The following is an 18,471-nucleotide window of genomic DNA, read 5'->3' as shown; positions in this document are numbered from 1 at the left end:
ACACAACCCTGAAGCTCTCCTCAGTGAAATGGAGTTTGACATCCCTGGCATCGATGAATCCATTAATAGGCAGGCTTGACTGAGAGATGTCTTTATTTTTTATTTAAATGGAACGAAATCAAACAACAGCCCATATGATGTTAAAAACATTTAAGAAGTGGAAAGAAGAACAGCGAAAAAATAGGACCTTATTACAGAAAAGGGATAAACAATTTTGAATGAGTAGAGTCTTAACATACGGTCAACTTAGAAGACGGCAGAAAGGAAAGGTTTTGTTAAATGACAGTTCAGACAACCCAAAGAAGAGAAAGGAGGTGTGTGTTTATATAATATGATAGATTAAAGAACAGATGAAAAGGATTAGGAACAACAATAACATAATATTGGATGTTTCATTCTGCGGATTCATGTTCAGTATTATATTTTACCGTTCATACCTTTTTACAAGATAATGAATAAGCGATAAGGTATTCAAACAGGCTGATTTGTATCCCTTGTTTCCCATTTTTCTTTTCCATCATTTCATACCTCCACTTCTTGGTAGGTTGTACACTGAAGGGGGGACTTTGATGGTTCTTGAAAAATAAGCTGTGTACTTCTGCAGACTTCAGGGTTTCCTCAAGCATGCCGAGATCCCCCTCTGGTTTCTCTGCAAACTAATTTTGCCTCCATTTTTCTTGGCAGTGAGTTTTCTATTAGAGAGAATGGTATCCAGCAAGAACTGCATGAAATAATACAAAACGGGATAAAGAGGAAAAAAGGAACACTAAAAAGAGAACAATTTAACCCTTTCCTCATACTTCATTTTCTCTAAAAAGCTGAGCCAGTTGAACTGTTACTTGACCTATCAGTAAAAGCACTCTGCTAGTTAGGAAGAACTTTCTTTTTTAATGATGGCTTTAAAACCAACTGATAACTTTATAACCTAAGCAGTTTCTTCAAAGTTTGTGTAGGGATCACTGATTTTTAAAATATAGGATATTGTACATTGAAAGTTGAAAACTCATTCCTTTTAAGATCATTTTTCAGTCGCTACTAGACACTGGAACTGAACTCTCTTTTTCAGAATCCAAACCTGAAATATTCGTATTAGATCTTGCTGATGTCATATATATGTCAAGCTGCTGTTGAATCTAATATTATTCAATATGATAATTAGTGCAGCCAAAGTTTTGACGCAAAAGCCAGGGGATTCTGTATGAAAAAAAAATCACAACAAAAGCAGTCGGTGAAAGTCAACTAATGTTACTTTAGCTTCTTTAAATGAAATATACACATTCGCTAATATTGCACTGAACAAATAATGCAATATTAAACTGAACTTAGAATTCTATATATTACACTGGTTCCAAGGCAAATAGATATATAATATGCAAGATTTAGGAGAATGTTTAATATTTTTGTTCATAGTCTGCTTTTAATAGAACAAAGAATTCCATTTGCAACAAAACTGGTAATGTCCAAAGATTTAATCTATACTGTACATATCTTATCCCCAAAGGTACTAAATGAATACTTTTCTGTTGTTTTGCTATTGCAATTTCCATACAAAATCCATTGAGAAATATTTCATTCTACTGCCTTAGCCATTTTTTAAAAAAACCCACTTGGATTATTTAAACTTGAACTTATTTAAAACTGAATGTGATTTTTCTTTGTAAAATATCCAAGAGATATCTTTGTTTATAACAGAAAGTGAATTTGTGCGTATGTGTCTGTTTCCTACATAGATCAAGACCTTTTGAAATTGCCAGAAGAAAAAGAGAGAAAGGGAAAAATGTATATGAGATGGGAAAGAAAGAAAGGAAAAGGTGGGATACAGAATTTGACAATGACTGGAGTTAAAATGGAGGAAATAATAATAATAAGGCAGACTGAAAAATATGAATCTAATTTTAAAGGTACCTGGCCTATAACTTAAAGGAGGGATCACATCCCTCTTATTTTATCTGCAAAAACAGTTTCCACAAAGACAAGCAAATATGCCATTGGATTCCATTCTAAACCCTGAATGTTAAGGAGCATGTTAATGGAAGATATATGTTGATCATCGGTATTTTAGAAGATAGAATGATTTCTTTAATATGTATTTATCTATCAAGAAACCCAACTGTGTGTTCTTGAATGTAATTGTTGAATCTGATAAAGGAGAAATCATGATGGTGAGTGATTTTTAACAGAATATGTTATGCTGCTAAAGAATGTTGGAAAAATGTTGCTTAAAAAATGTTGGAAAAAGTTCACTTCATTGAATTACTGTGTTTCTATTTCTCTCAGATTGTACATCATACTTACACAGAATACATTTGCTTCTGGTAGCTCCCACAGTCTAATATGATTTGATGACAAGATATGAGATTTATTCTAACAGTAGAAAAGTTGAAAAAAAATCTCATATATTATCATACTACACCTCCTTAATTTTGTGAATCAAAATCCAAGATTCAGCCTGTATACAAAAGGTGAAATATTGAAAGAATTTGTTTATCAATATGTGATACCTTATAAGTTGATCAACATGCAATCCTGAGTATATATAAGGCTTATGTCATTACTTTTGACTAAAAGAAATACAATATGAAAGATAGTTGTAATAAAATAGCTATAATGAAAGAGTTTTGAGATAGAACGTATGTTTGAATCTTTGAAAACAAAAGAAGTAGAAAACTGTGAACTTCACAAAAGCAGAATTCTTGAGGATTACCAGATGTATCTGGAGGAAAAAATGTAGAATGAATTGTTCAATATAAATTGTTTATGTAACAAATCAGCAAAAGAAGAGGCTCATTTCATCAATATTATTTTAATGCAGTCTAATGATAATAAATTATATGAATTAATACATTCATAACCTCTTTGAGGAATGATGCATCATGTAATGTGTGAAGTAAAATAATTCTTTTCTTAAAAAATCTCAAAATTAAGAAAATTTTAAAAAAATCCTTCATAAAGAAAAGATTAAACAGTAAAGAGCTCAGTGTTAAATAAAAGTATTGGTCTTTATGGTTTTCCAACTAAATTTGGTAATTATAGTTGAATTACTCTCTGATCACAATTGAATTTTGTGCAGAATGAGCAAAAAATAGAACTAGGTATACACCAGAAAAGGACTCTAATTTACCACAACGTTTTAAAAATACAATTGTTACATGCCTCTATTAATTCAAAGACTTAATAGAATAAACTATTACTTCTAGAGAAGTTAATTCTGCTATGTCCAGCTAATAATGTCTTTTAAAGTAGATTAATTAGAGCGGTAGTGGCACAGTAGTTAGAATGCAGTATTGCAGGCTAACTCACTGCTCACTCCAGGAGTTCAATTTTGAACAGCTAAAGGTTAACTCAGCCTTCCATTTTTCCAAGGTCGGTAAAATGAGGACCCAGATTGTTGGGGGCAATATGCTGACTCTGTAAACCGCTTAGAGAGAGCTATAAAGCACTATGAAGTGGTATATAAGTCTAAGTGCTATTACTATTATATATCAGTTCTTTCTTTTTTAAAATGGCAGAGGAAGATCCCTTATACTTCCCATTCCACGGTTGGAGACTTCAAACTCAAAAGGAAAAAACAGGCCTTGGATATGCTTCTACTGCTGGATTCTGCCAAAATCAGATAATCTCAGCTCTTGAAATGGAAACAGGAAGTTGGATCCATACTTGATCCAACTTGATCTATACTTTTCCATCCCATTCCTCAAAGTGAGAAGCAAGTGGAAAAAGAGATCCCCCCCAAGAAGAGAGTAATACCATTTTATATCTACTTTGCATCTATCAGTGGATTTTTCAGAGTAGTCCAACTTTTAGAATTTCTTTTAATTATGCAGTTCATCTATGCTGAAAAAAACCCTTGGCTTTTCTTACTAAATCTTCCTTCCTAAGAAGGCTTTTGATAGACCTGGATGATAAATATGTTTATCCCACAAATTTATTATACTAAACTGTTCTTTAATTGTGCAAGATTGTTACAATATTGCTAATGTTATTTCCAGGCCTTTTCCTAATGTTCTTTAGTGTGGAATCTGTCTTTTTACATAGCTGCTGCAGTTTGAGTTCACATTTTCATTACCCTATCCACTATGACCCTAATATTTTGTTCTTGGTTAGTTACACACAACTCAGACTACCATCAGTTTATATGTAAAGTTAGGACAGTTTGCCTCTGTGTGTATTATTTTACATACATGTTTAAATGTAACCATGTTTACCTCTCAATGTCGATTCACCACTTTGAATAGATTTTTCTGGAGCTCTTTGTGCTTGCTTTTGGTTTTTACCACTCTGAACGGTTTGTTATAATTGCAAATTGGTCTTCCTCATGACTTCCTTCCCAGTCAAGATCATTTCTGAACTAATTAAGAAGCATGGTTCCCAATTCAGCTCCTTGAGGCATTCTGCTTTTTATTTCTTCCTGTGAGAAAAGTGGCCATCTACTATTTTTTGTTTTCTGCTTTTAGCCAATTGGCAGTCCATAAAAGGGCAGATCCTTTTAATGCATGATTGCTAAGTTTACTCAAAAACTTAGTTCCTAGTTTTACTCAAAGAGTTTTGGTGGCAATATTTGTTCTAAGCCGAGAGCCATTTGTAAAATTATTAGAGAGGATCATATTATTAAGCTATATTAAATGACATCTATTATATTCAGGTGGCTAAATGAAGACCTAGTATTTTATGACATCATGTAAAATTGCAGGTTACAAATTAAACAGAGCCAAGATGAAATTAATAGAAATAAATATTTAAGACTGTGACAATGAAAAAATAAACAAATTGAATAACTTGAAATGGTCAACCAAGCCTGAAATGTTCAGAACTACAAACTCTAAATTAAACACAATTATAGGGGAAAATACACACACACACACACACACACACACACACACACGCACAACTTGAACAATGCTTGACTTCATAGAATTGTGTGATTAAAAATGATATAACCATAAAAATGTCCCAGGTGAGATATCTTTAAAGACCTGGCACTGTGGCAAAATTAATTAACTGACTTTGTATTATCAGATAATAAATTGAAGTAGAACTTGCAATACAGGAAAGACTAAAACCTAAAGGACTCATGTTAGATGCAAATATTATACAATTTGATTCGGTAATGAGAGAATGGTAGTAATAAGGGAGATCAATTAAAACCAAGAACATGCAGTTCTTTTCAGCCAAGAATTTTATTTGCAAGAATCACATTCTAACAAAAAGCCAGAAAAGACAGTACATTACCGATAAAGGAGAATATGTGTAGCTCAGAGTTGAAATGAGGGGTCCTTGGTGCTCTCTAAGCTTGGTGGTTTTCTTGCTGATATTTCATTACCCAAACTAGGTAACATCATCCGTAATAATCAGTGCTAGACAAGTACCGATAATGTTACCTAGTTTAGGTAATGAAACATCTGCAAGAAAACCACCAATCTCAGAGAGCACCAAGGACTCCTCAGACAGTACATTTGATAAAAAGAAACTTAAATAAATTACTTTTGAAGCAACTGGTCTCATGTTAAATTGGTGACAACTTTGGGAGAAACTCTTCTAAGGCATGGCCTGGGGAAGTGGCAAAATCATCTTACGATACTAAATTGCATGTCCTCAAGTTTAATAAATATTGGAATGCATAGATGTAAACAGCAACCATCAAAATTGTCTTGGCCTATCAGGAAAAAACATCATAATATTAAGATTAAAAGTAATGGATTATGAAAACATACTTTTCATAGGCTTTTGTGAATACATTTTGATTGATAGTGTGCTCAGGTTTTGATAGGCAGAGATTGCCAGTTACCTCTTTAAACAAGAGTATTAGAAAAAGTGATTTTATATAATGGACAAACTGCCGTGGTTCCAGTTTATTCAGATGGCAGATTTTAAGTACCATATATAATGTTATAATGACTCTCAAATAGTGACTTTAAGATTAGTATAAAATACATTTTTTTAAAATGAACTTTAGAAGTAAAAATTATTAAATGTCTTATCAAACATGCTGTCTGTTTTGGATGAAAGCAATTACAATATTATTTTGGAAATTGATATTTACAAGTGTAATGTCAAACTGTACTTGGGTTACGTTTAAAAAGAATTAATCCATACTTAATGTAGTGTGCAAAATGTTACTTATGTAGTCATATTTGCATATATCACTAAAGATTGGTTAAACAGGCTTTTTATCTAAAATCCATGTTATTTTTTTGTGTGATGCACATAAAGCACATCAATCAATGAAAACAAATTTTGATGGCAGCAAAATTAATCACAAACAAAATGCTACTAATTATAAGTATGGATTATTACATTGAGGCAAGCAATACAATTACAGAAAATCAGGCAGATTTGCACTAGTAAAATCCAAGATTTTTCAGCAAATAGAATCTGTATGTTGAATATTGTACTGATTATTCAAGAAATTAATGCCTAATAATGTTTCCCTATCTCTCAATTAACCTATTTTCACAGAAATATAATTGAATATTAATATGCATTTTCATTTCATTATTATATGCGAATTGATAAATTTTTATATTATATTGTATACTAAAATGATTATTATCATTTTCTTTCCCTTATTACAATTTTACTATTGTTTACTCAGTGGTTTTATTTCAACTATAGCTTTAAAAAAACCCCTCCAAAGATCATACATATAGACCAACACACTCATAAAATATAAATTAAACATGTACAATTATACATATGTAATTGGAGAATTAATTAGCATCCATATATACCAATAGATAGCATTTTTGTTGCCTTGTTTATATAGCGGTTGCATCTTAGCTGGAAGGCACTGAGGTCACGGCCTATCTCTAGAATTGATGGGATCTTACTGTGAAAGAAAAGTAATAGATTCAAATTGCTGAAATCCATCATATCTTTTGCCCAAACTTTGTTATCCAAGTATTATGAGATAACAACTTATCTCTTTGTTTCCCCCTGTCTTCAGTCACAATATCTGTTTTAATGAAAAATGGGATTCCGCAATAGTTGCAGGTTTCTAATTCCTAACTCTTTTGCTATGTTGCAGGTAACTGCACATCTTTGTAAAGTAAGAAAGCTACTGATAGTTTATACCCATCATAATTCCTTTGTTAAAGTATCATATTCATGGGCTTATAGCTCATTCAAATCACAGCCAATTTTCACAGGAACACTCAAAGGCACTTCTTGACAATGAGAGAGGTTTTTCTACTAAATTTCAGAGTTCAGCCCTACCTATTTCCTATCTTGGCACTGTTCCAGGAAAAGGAGTTGCAATGATAATATTTAAAGTACATTTTCCCATATTTTACTTATATTCAAACATGATATGTACCCTTGTTGCAAATTCTTACAAGAAATAATCAATTCCAGTATAACTCAAAATCTAAAAAATTTGAGCTGCAAAAATGAATGTTTCTGGAAATGATAGGTATCTAAAATTGGGGTGCTGGATTGGAAATGCTAATATTGGAATATCTGCTGCTTACATTGATGGAGACACTGCTTCCAGGGACAGGTTGAAATCTTAAAAATGGGATGGCAATTCTAAAGCCAGCAATGCACAGGGAAAAATCATGTTAGTTGTGGGAAAAATAAAATTATTTTGCCTAAGCTGCTAAGAAAAAGAGGATTGCATGAGAAAATGTAGATGTGGTTAAAATAAAATAAAGGAGAACCATATTGTATTTCTGTATGTATATAGCACTTTCAACAATCATACACAAGAATTTTAGAACGTCAGATGAGCAAAAAGGCAAGGCCTGATACCATGTTATTGCCTTTCTCTTATGCCTGATAGTGGACTGGGAATGCTAAAGAGGATTATATGGATAGAATGCATTTAAACCATGTGAACAAGGACAAAAAGGAGTATTTCCTAGGACTCCGACTATTGTATAGCAAAGGTGCCCTTCTTGTTCCATATGGGAGCTTCCAAGTAGTCTGGATGCAGCTTGACACAATATGCCATTTGCACTATCCATTTCTTCCACTTCAGGTCAAAGTTACAGCTGGAGCAGGATTCACTGGCAGTGTTCCCTCAAAAGATCTTGAAGGAATGGAATAGTGTTTGACATCTCAAATCTTTCCTGCAGCTAAAAAGCTAATACTTCATGTTGAGAGGAGAAATTTCAAAATAGGTAGTTGTTTACCTGAGACAAGATCTTTATTTAGAGAAGCATTCACGTATGCAACCCGTCATCGCCATAAAAAGTGGTAGAATATATTTCATTGTGCTTTCCTGACCTTTTGCTGCACATATAAAGCAAATCAAAGGAAACCTGGAGAGGCGGCCTTGCCTGTTAGTAGTATTTTGGAAGGGGATGGTTGGGGGTCCTAGAGAATTCCAAATGCATCCTGGAAGAATGCATTGATACTAAGTGACTCTATAGAAATAGAGTGTGTGGTTGTTGTTTTTTTAAAGCCTTTAGCCATGTTTGTTTAATATGCAGACTGCACTAGGCACTTAATTCAGCACAAATTTGAAATTGTGATCTTTCAGGTTGGCATGACTACAGAAGAAATAGATTATTTGGTTCACCATGAAATAATCAAGCACAATGGTTACCCGTCACCTCTAGGATTTAAAGGTTTTCCAAAATCTGTGTGTACTTCAGTAAACAACGTGGTAAGCCATGGAATTCCTGACAGGTACTCATGTTTTTGTTATTCAAATTAAGATTATGTGGATATCCATGTTACACTTTCATAGCGTATTGTCCATTCAGCCTACTTAATATGCCACATTACAGATCTTTACATTTTCCATGTGGTTTGCATGGAAATTCTCCTTTAACCCAGATGAATCAAGATGAATACAGCAGCCAGGCTTGGTTACTATATTTTATCAAAACCAAGTACCACTCGTTGCTGTGCAGTAAGAAAATGATGTTGGCACTTATCAAAGGGGGATAATAATAATAAAAGCAAAGATTATTACTTCGCCATCTCTTTTCCCAGCATGGTACAGTACCTCAGTCTGGGATATATCATCAAAAACAGAAAAGTCACTCAATAGAAAAATTATACTAATTTTCTGGAAATCTAAAGGTGGAGTGTGTGTGTTAATTATACATGAATATGTTTCTAATTATTAATGAATATTATCTGTTCAGAAAATAAGAGGTGCCAAATGTCAGTCTTTCCATGATGATAAGATAATCATAATGGTGATTTTTGTTCCTTTGCTTTATATTATGGATTCTTTCTTTTATTTAAATTATTGTTTGGGGTTAACTTGAACTGGTAACTAAAAGTAGTTATCACCTTTGCCTGCTTCCATTCTGCTTGACAATTATAATGATGCTTTTCGTGTGGCTTTGTGGCATATGGGATAAAGTGTATTTGTTTTGTTACTCTGTCTTAACTAAGATTTGCCTGTCACCATTAAATGTATCTTTTTTCCCCTTTTCTTTTCTGATTATGCTTAAGCCGCCCTCTCCAGGATGGTGATATTGTTAACATTGATGTCACAGTAAGTAATTTATTTATTATTATTATTGCTTTCGATCAGTTTTCAAAATTCATAATCACAGCAGGAAGAACGCCAAATTCCAGATGTGCAAGGGTTTTACTCCAAAGCTAAGAGAAAAGCAGTTAGTTTTATTCCAAAGCTAAAGCAAGACCAGTTTAGTGTCCTCTTGTATTGTTATTGTTTTCCTCTCCCCGTGCTTATTCTGACTAGATCTAGGCTGGACTTGAATTTAGGGCTGGAATCAGATTCACTGAGATCAGTGTTGGCCTAAGTGAAATGTCAGCCCAATCCTGCTATGTGTCATGTTTTTGAGAAGATGTAATTGTTATTGATCCACCGTGTAGTTAATGCAGAGCGCCCCAGTACTGGGGCAGCAGTTGAAGGCAAATATGTATGAGATGAGCTAACATGAAGAAAGCCGGCATTTTTCCTTCACTCTGCCAAGATTGATCTTCCTCTTCCTGCTGATTTTGAGTGGGGCCTGTCATTATCTTACTCTGTCATTAGAGGCTACATTGGCCTGTGTGTCAGTCTATTTGGACAGCAACCCTTTGGCTGGCTGTGTTCCCTACATTTATTAAAATCCTCAAAGGTAGCGTTGTGTTCTGTTTGTGGCATAAGAGCCATGAACTCTTTACTCATGAATGCACAACCTGATCCACAGCCCACTTAATCCAAAGTACTCAGGTATCCCCGTGGGACTGATTCCGTTTCGATCCAGTTGCTTGACTTATCTGGCTTATAGAACCCATTAGGTGCATAAGGTACATATGTAGACTTAAAACAGGACAAAAACAAACATTTGCTATGATGAGTCTTCATTATAAAATGGATTGATATACCGGTGTGAGCAAAAAAAACATGAGTTTATGTCCTTATTAGAAAAAGTAAACCTTTCAAAAAATGTTATTAACATATTTTTCTACAATTCTTGAAATTTTGAATATATTTTCTCCAAAATGTTGAAGATTGAAATCCTGTGTGAATTGAATTTATAAACGTTGAAACAAGTTCTTCCTCGATTTTAATAATGGGCTTAGTTTGATTCCATCCTACAGAACTTGTTTTATCAGCTGTCTTTTTTTTTAAATCATAGTTATTGCTTTCTCAGTATTTGCTTCTTTTTTTGCAGTCAGCTAATAGTGGCTTTTAGAGTACTGATCTAAAATGCCTGTTTGTGTGTGTGTGTAACTTATGAATTATAGCCACGGCCTATACTTTTAGTATATTTTAGATCAGACAGATTATTATATTATAGTAAGTATTAATTTGTGGTTGGATGCAAAATTCTGTGTTCTCATCCCCAGAACATTTTATTATTATTTTTTTCCCTCCAAAGAAGCTTATCCATCCATTTTTGTTCTTCAGTAGTGTATCTTCCAGGAAGTGTTTCCTGGTTTTCTGTTTGGAGCACATCCTATTTTATTCAGAATATCAGAATCCTATTCTTCTGGAAGATTCCTTTTCAGAAAATTATAGCCACCACCACCAAAATAGCCAGATTGACCAATACAATATCTCTGGGTTTTGGATTAAACATACCTACCATAATCCATACAACACTAAAACTTTTAATATCAACTATTTAAGTGCAAGTATTCAAAATGTATATATAAACCTTAATCTCAATATGGTGACCTGATAAAGGAGAATGCGGAGGGAGCTAAAATTAGCCCCCACCAAAATATACCTTCCCAGAAAACTAAACTCTTGATAACACATAATAACACATTTAGAAGGCCAAGGTACTGGGAAAGCAAAACAAGATATAAAAAACATGTTCATCAAATATTGCCTCTTTGTTTTCTCAAAGCCCCCGTTGTCTTTGTAGTCCTGCCCCATCACCTCATGGTATCCCCTTATTGCCTCCCTTATTGACTTCATCAGATACATGGTATACTGTATCCAATCAAAAACTTGTTATTGTTTATGGCAATCAGATACTGCTTGCTACTCTAATTTGCTAAATCTAAATCTATAAAGAGAGGCCTTAACAGATAACAGATAATCAGAGTTGGAAGGGACCTTATAGGTCATCTAGTCCAACCCCCACCCCACCCAAGCGGGAGACCCTACACCATTTCTGACAAATGGCCCTTCCATCTTTAGACCTGTTTTTGCCTCCAGCACTGCCACTATTAAACCAGGTTTTTCTTCAGTGTAATTATGTCCTGGTCTCCAGTTCAAATGTATTTTTGAGAAAAACTTCCCTCACTCAATTTCTCCAATACATTATAATCAAGCTTATACAAAGATATTTCACCCTGCTGAGTATGCATCTTTCACCTAACAGGGTGGGGACAACTTGATTGGAAGATTTGGAGCAAGGAAAAAATGAAGACCGAGTAAGAGATAAACATTTTGTTCCTCACCCAATTATGGCCACCTACACTGATCATACACGTTCAAGGGATCCAAATCTTACTTTATGAAAAATGCTTTTCTATATACATTTATGTAAAATGTGTCCTTTTCCCAGGATTGCCTAAGTTTTCCAGATGCCTTTGATGGGTTAATGTCAAGGGTATATTCTCATGTATTAGGGCATTGAGTTGGGGATTTCATAAACAGTGGCATAGGCAACCTGATGCTCTCCAGATGTTTTGACTCCTATAAGCTCTGATCATTCATCATGCTGACTATATCTTATGGGAACTATAATCCAAAACACCTCCAGGACATCAGACGGTATGCATTAGGGCATTGCATATGGCCTTTTTTAGACTTCAGCTTTCAAAACGTAGAGGGAGGCATACGTGCTCCTGGGGCCTCCAGCTGTGCATTGCTGCTCCAGGTGTTTGTTGTTCATTTATTTATACATCCAGTGGCTTGCACATTCTCCCATGGGTTTGTTGCCTAAGGATTTTTCCCTTTAAGACTTGAACACCCCATACTCAGACATTTCCTGTAGCTGTCATAGTGCACATAGTGGGTCACTACAGCTGTTTGCCTGATGAAAGCTACAGGAACTGGCTAAAAATAGAAAGTTCAGCATCTCTCCGGATCTGGCAAGGTAATCAATTCTGCTTCCTACCTGTGATTACTGCTTCCTGTGTATGTTTCCCGTTTCTTAGTTTTCTTTGAATTAGGTATATAATTGCAATGGCACCTGTGTCCCAAAGGTGCTTTTTCAAAAGGCAAACGGACTTTCTTGTTTGTTTGTTTTTTTCCTTGAAAACGTTTCGCTTCTCATCCAACAAGCTTTCTTGAGTCGGAACTGAAGAAGCTTCTTAGATGAGAAGCAAAACGTTTTCAAGGGGGAAAAAAATCAAGTTCAGTTACCTTTTGAAAACGCACCTTTGGGACAACCATAGATATTAGCACCTATGCTTGCAATGGAAACTAAAATCTTCCGAGACTGCATGTACCAGATTTTTTATCACTTCTTCACTCATTGGATTTATTGCTCATGCCAGTTTCTCCCTGCTTAGGGATCATCCTTCTACCCCCCCTCAGCAATAAGATGTGAATTCTATTGAATACAGTGCCACTTACTTTTGAGTAAACATATTTTGAAACTGAGAGCAAGAGGCAAGTCACACAGTGCATTCAGCATATGAATGCTGCTCTCTTAATGTTTTTGTTTCGCCCAGATGAAAACCACAGCATGCAGTGAGTGGAAGCTTAATCCCTTTCCATATGTGACTATATGTGACTATAGGCTGCAGCTGAATAAAAAGATACAAAAAACTTTGCCTTCAGCCCATATTTACTTGCTTGGTCTCACTAAATTCTAGTTAAAAGAACATTTGATTGTTTGAAAAAAATCTTGTTAATTATAAATTTATTTTTGAAGTGACATGCATATTTACCTTTATATCCAATCTAACAATGTCTAAATTTTAATTTCAAATATTTCCTTATCAGAAAATCTTGCTCTTACAGTAAAATGATGACACATTAAACATCCAAGAAAAACCCACTTCTACAATTATTGTTTATCCTTTTTGTATAATAATTGAAAAGCTTGCTGCTCTGGAATATTTTGTTGAATTAAATGAATTTGAGGAAGCATTATTTGATCTTTCCAAATAACATAACTAGGCTATTTTATAGGTAGAAAAAACTATTATGGACCAAAAAAAGGACAGTTACAGTACATGACATTTTAGAATGATTTGTTTGTGATTGTACATAAGATAAAATGATTAAATAATTAATCAAATGTAAATGCTCTTCTGTAACTGCAGATTTTTAAAGAATGAACTAAAGTTCTCTTATTATTGAAAAAATAGTGAGTGCCTTGAAACATGTTTTATATGCTTCATATGTTGTTTAAAAAATTAGAGAAACCAGTTAGTTTACTTCAGTGGCCATCAACCCATCACAGCTCTTAACCAATAATGATCACACAGTTATTCTATATGCTAATAGACCATCATAATTTAGCAAATGAAAATAATTATTCTTATCACCAAACTTCATGTATATTTACCTGAGAATCTGTCTCTCTGTATATAAGGAGTATTTTAATGGAAGCTGGTGTAGAATATTGTAGAATTTTGCATGGGGTTATGTTTACTAGTTTTCATTAATTTAAAAAGAAACATTTAAGAAAGCAAGAGGCAGTCAAAACAATGCTTCTCAGCTACTCTTTTATTGATCAGTTATTTTATTGTATTCTTTAATCCCAGATATAAAGTTTTACAGTGGTTAGCATGAAGGTCCTCATCTGTTGAGGAATCTATAAATCATTAACATTAAATCTTTCAGTTATTGAAAGTTCCACTTCTATAAAATCACAGTGACAAGAGGAATATTTTTATGTCTCAGAAAGTTGTTTCCTGTTGCATGAAAATCCATGCTTAGACTTATGAAAGAAGACTATCAAATAACCTTAAAAAAACATTGAATGACAAGGAGTTGTTAATGCTGGCTTAGATTTGAATTAATAGAGTCCAAAAGTATTGAAAGCGTGGCTGTTCATACCGATAATGACTTAGCCTAGTTCTTAAATACACTATCTCTTAATTTTAATAGACCATTTGTAGGAGGGATTCCATTATTCCCAAATATCTGTTAAATATGAAAGTACCATGGTGGTAGTTGGTCATTTTGCTTAATTATACCAATGGATATATTACATAAATTGCTATGAATGTGGCAAAATTAAAAACAAATGTAACTGCTTCACCCAAATTATTTCTGATGCAGCAGAATTAATCCTTTTGGGGGGAAAATATTTGGATGCAAATTTGGTCTGTGGCATCCAAAGTCTGCTGTGGGAGTCCATTAAACGGAGGCTTAACTGTATGAAAATAAATAAGTGCCCTCTGCAGTTCTGCATAATGATTTGGTTTTTATTTATTTTGCACATATACTAATGCAAATAACAAGGGTAGTTCATGATAGATTTTTAAGGAAAACTTGTAACCTGTTCTTTAGGCCATATGTGCTGCCTACCGTATCTTTTAATATTTTGAAAGCTAGGCCTGCTGTTGTGTATTCTTTACTGGCTCACTTTATATTTTCTATCACAAGCAGATCTAATCTGACCTAACAGATAATAGAGGAATGTTCACGCAAGAACCATGAGATTAAAATGTGCATGAATTCAGTCACTTGTCAGTAAATGAGGAAAGAATCTCAACTGAAAAGTACAGTTGACATACAGATTTTTCTCCTTACACCGATAACCAGCTGTGGCTAAAACAGTGGATGAGGCTTCCCAGTCCCTACTTCGGCTCTTCTACTTACTGGAGAATTTGTCCCTAGTCAAATCTTCTCTTCTGCCTTGGCAAAAAAAAAAAAAGAGATATTTTTCACTGCGAGATCCTATAGACATCAATGGAACCTGCATAACCTAATTGTACAGAACTGCAGCCTTGATTTGAAATTATTGCTTTTGTGGCTTGAATCTGGGAAAGAAACCTGTGCCTCCAATGTTTTTGTAATGCTGTCTTCAGAGCTGCTTGTATGATCAGAGTAATAGAGAAAATTCGTTGTTTCTTTCCCCTCCTTTTTTTTCAAAAGTCATTTCCTGTTTAATTGGGCAGTTTTGGTTTTGCAAGTTATGCTGAACTGCTCCTGAAATATGCCCAAAGGTGTTCTCTAATTAAGCTTCCATCCTTGAGAAGTGTTTCTTTTTTACATTTCTGCATCTGTTTAGGTATATCTCAACGGCTACCATGGTGATACATCCGAAACACTGTTAGTGGGGAATGTGGATAAGGCTGGTCAAAAGTTAGTGGAGGTTGCCAGGAAATGCAGAGATGAAGGAATTGCAGTTTGCAGACCTGGGGCTCCTTTCTCCGTAATTGGAAACACAATCAGGTAAGCCTTATGCTGAGGAGTAATGGGAAAGCTGGCCAAATAGGACAAAGGCCATTGGTGGCTTGGTTTAAAGCCGATGGCATGTTTTAAGATTCAGAACCATCATTTCCGTCTGATATCACCACGTGAACTCCGTTGTTCTCCAAAGGTGGTTAGAAAAGATTTTAAATGGTGAATTATGCAAGACCAGGTCAGGAAAAACTATCTGTGTAAAAAAAAAAGTAAAACATGTTTCTAAAACTGATCACACTCACCCTTTCCCCAATATAATTACTAGTACTTAGTAATTGCATTAATACAATATGACTATATTAAGATTTATGTAAGTTCATCTGTTTCTTGCATGATAAGTAAGGTGTTTGTAAATGTGATGAAGGACTTGGAAAATTTCTCCTTTACGCCAAAAGAAAAGAAAAAAGATGACTCCTTCTGACCTTGGTAAAACCTGATAATGATATATTGGCCTATTGTGTTCAACTTGGTTAAAATATATTAACAAGGTTTTTCATAATTTCTGCACGGGTCGTTTTTGTAAGAGTCCATCTTATTTTTTGCCCGTGTATACTAATGCTATTAGGAGAGGCATATGTATCTTAAGGCTATAAAACATGCATTGCTTAGCATCCTGAGAATATGCTATTTTTATACTTCCCCCCCCATCTCCCAAATGCTTTACAAAAAATAAGAAAAGAGAGCAGCAAAATATCAGTTTGATGTATTTATAGCTTTAAAAATATTGTAACAGAGTCTGAATCAAACTTTAGCAAAACCACTTTGGGTTATATCCAAGAAGCTTTTATTGAAGACTTTGTATAAAATTGTGTTTTTGACAGTTTTAAATTACAGGCTAACTAGCCTGGGGAAAAAGGATAGTGTCTTTACTGTTCCTTCGTAGGAAATGTTGAATCAGACCCCTACTGGGAAAAGAAATTTAATGCATATCTCACTATCCTACTGTCCATGAATATAATAGAAGTGAATTCAAAATGTAGTTTTATTTTTGCAAATGGGATGAGTCGATGGATGCACCTCCGTATTTCTGAACACCTAGAGTTCAACACATTTACTGGTGGTGCGCTTGCATTTTAACAAAATTTATGCTCGAGTCTAGGAAGGGGGCAGAGAAGACAAGATTCTTATTCAAGCGTTTTCTCGAGCACGGCATTCATGGCAGTGTCTAAAGGGCATGTCAGCCTTTGATTCTCTCTGAGAGGTAATTATCCTTTTCCTGTCACAGAACAACAAATGATAGCTAACTACAGAGGCGCATTTGCAGTAGTCACATTCATCAACTGCAGGGGGAAAAAAAAAATTCAATTTAATTGTGCAACACAGCTGCACACAGGCTTTTTGAGCAGTTGTGTTGTTCTCCCTGTCTTGCTATTCCTTCCTACCAGATCTATTTTTTAAACTTTTCTCCCCTCCTTGCTTTTTTTTTCCCCCTCTCCCTTCCCCCTCTCTTTATTTTTTTTTTTTTTGGTCTCTTCTTCCATTTTTACTCTCTGTACTTTCTTGTAAAAGTAATTTTCCTTTGTGGCTCTCGTTCTTTTTTTCCCCCCATTGAAGGCTATGAATGTAGAAAATTATCACAATTACTCATATAATTGAGCCTCTTTGTAGCAAGTGCAACTCCAGTAGCCTTTCTCCATCATGAAAATGGTTTCATTATAGGGTTTTTCATATTCTCTGACACCATCTACCCAAAAGAACAGGCGTGCAGATGAGATGTGCTAGGAATAGGGTAGATCAGGAAGGTCACAGTGGGAATAATTAGCTCTGCTATGGAAAGAGCATCTAGGCCTTTTACTGCTACATAAATGTACTGTCCATGGCTTTTAGGCACAAAAAAACTTACTAACAAATGGAGCTCCCGCCTACTACTTTGAAAAAAAGATTTGTATCAACACTACAATTTTCCATCATTAAGACTAATAACACAGAGCCTCGTATACATCAAGGGGAATAAAAAGAAAAATCTCACATTCAAGTGGCGACTGGGTGCTGACCTTTGTTCCCCTTTTTTGTGTACGACTTAACTCTTTACAAAAAAGAGCCACACGCCACACCAACAGGCAGGTGAACTCCAGCCAGTGCTGGCGAAGTGCTGCGTTCAACTTGAAAAATTGGAGAAAGCGCCTTGTTGGATAATGTGTTTCATTAGATTCACTCCATTAATTCTGGCTACATTAAAAGTGAGACACAGAAGGATCACAACTAAAAGTAGCTTTAATCTCTTCCTTCCTTCCTTCCTTTTCCTTCCTTCCTTCCTTCCTTCCTTCCTTCCTTCCTTCCTTCCTTCCTTCCTTCCTTCCTTCCTTCCTTCCTTTTCCTTCCTCCCCTCCCTCTCTCCCTTTTTTCCTGTATAGTGTTGATGCAGAGGTCAGTATTTTCGCAGCATGAAAATATGTATGCAAAGCTCTGTTGAAAAGCAAATTAACCAGATTGATCCATAGTCACAATTGCAGACAGAATAACAAATCACAATCAACTGGCTCCCCCCCCCCCCACCTTCTCCCTTTAATATTTCCTTTTGAATTTATATATGCTAGTTTTATTTAAATTTTCATGCAACTAAAGATTTTTCTGGCCTAAATTGTCATATATCTCTAAACGTTAATATTTTAAAACTCGCGTAAACAAAATTACAAAGTGGTGGGGGAAATGTGTAAAATTTTCATCATGTTTGTGGTGATACTTATTAAGGTCTAACTATGTCTTCTATCTGCCATGTGTTCAGAATGTTTATA

At 34.7% G+C, this 18,471-nt stretch overlaps 1 protein-coding gene across 3 annotated transcripts in view; it reads left to right on the top strand.

Annotated features, from left to right (window-relative positions):
• The window catches only part of METAP1D (methionyl aminopeptidase type 1D, mitochondrial), an 86,815-nt gene that overhangs the window by 50,652 nt on the left and 17,692 nt on the right, over window positions 1-18,471 (top strand). For all 3 annotated transcript variants that reach the window (XM_026697054.2, XM_087919939.1, XM_026697053.2), the window contains 3 exons: window positions 8,480-8,628; window positions 9,409-9,451; window positions 15,561-15,724. In XM_026697054.2, coding sequence (XP_026552839.1) covers window positions 8,480-8,628; window positions 9,409-9,451; window positions 15,561-15,724 — 356 coding nt within the window. The remainder of the gene's footprint in view (window positions 1-8,479; window positions 8,629-9,408; window positions 9,452-15,560; window positions 15,725-18,471) is intronic.

This window comes from Pseudonaja textilis, chromosome 1 (genome assembly GCF_049901715.1).
Source record: "Pseudonaja textilis isolate UNSWEBS1 chromosome 1, rPseTex1.2, whole genome shotgun sequence".
NCBI classification, from domain to species: Eukaryota; Metazoa; Chordata; class Lepidosauria; order Squamata; family Elapidae; genus Pseudonaja; species Pseudonaja textilis.
The sequence above is the reverse complement of the archived record's forward strand: the minus strand, read 5'-3'. Positions and strand labels throughout refer to the sequence as shown.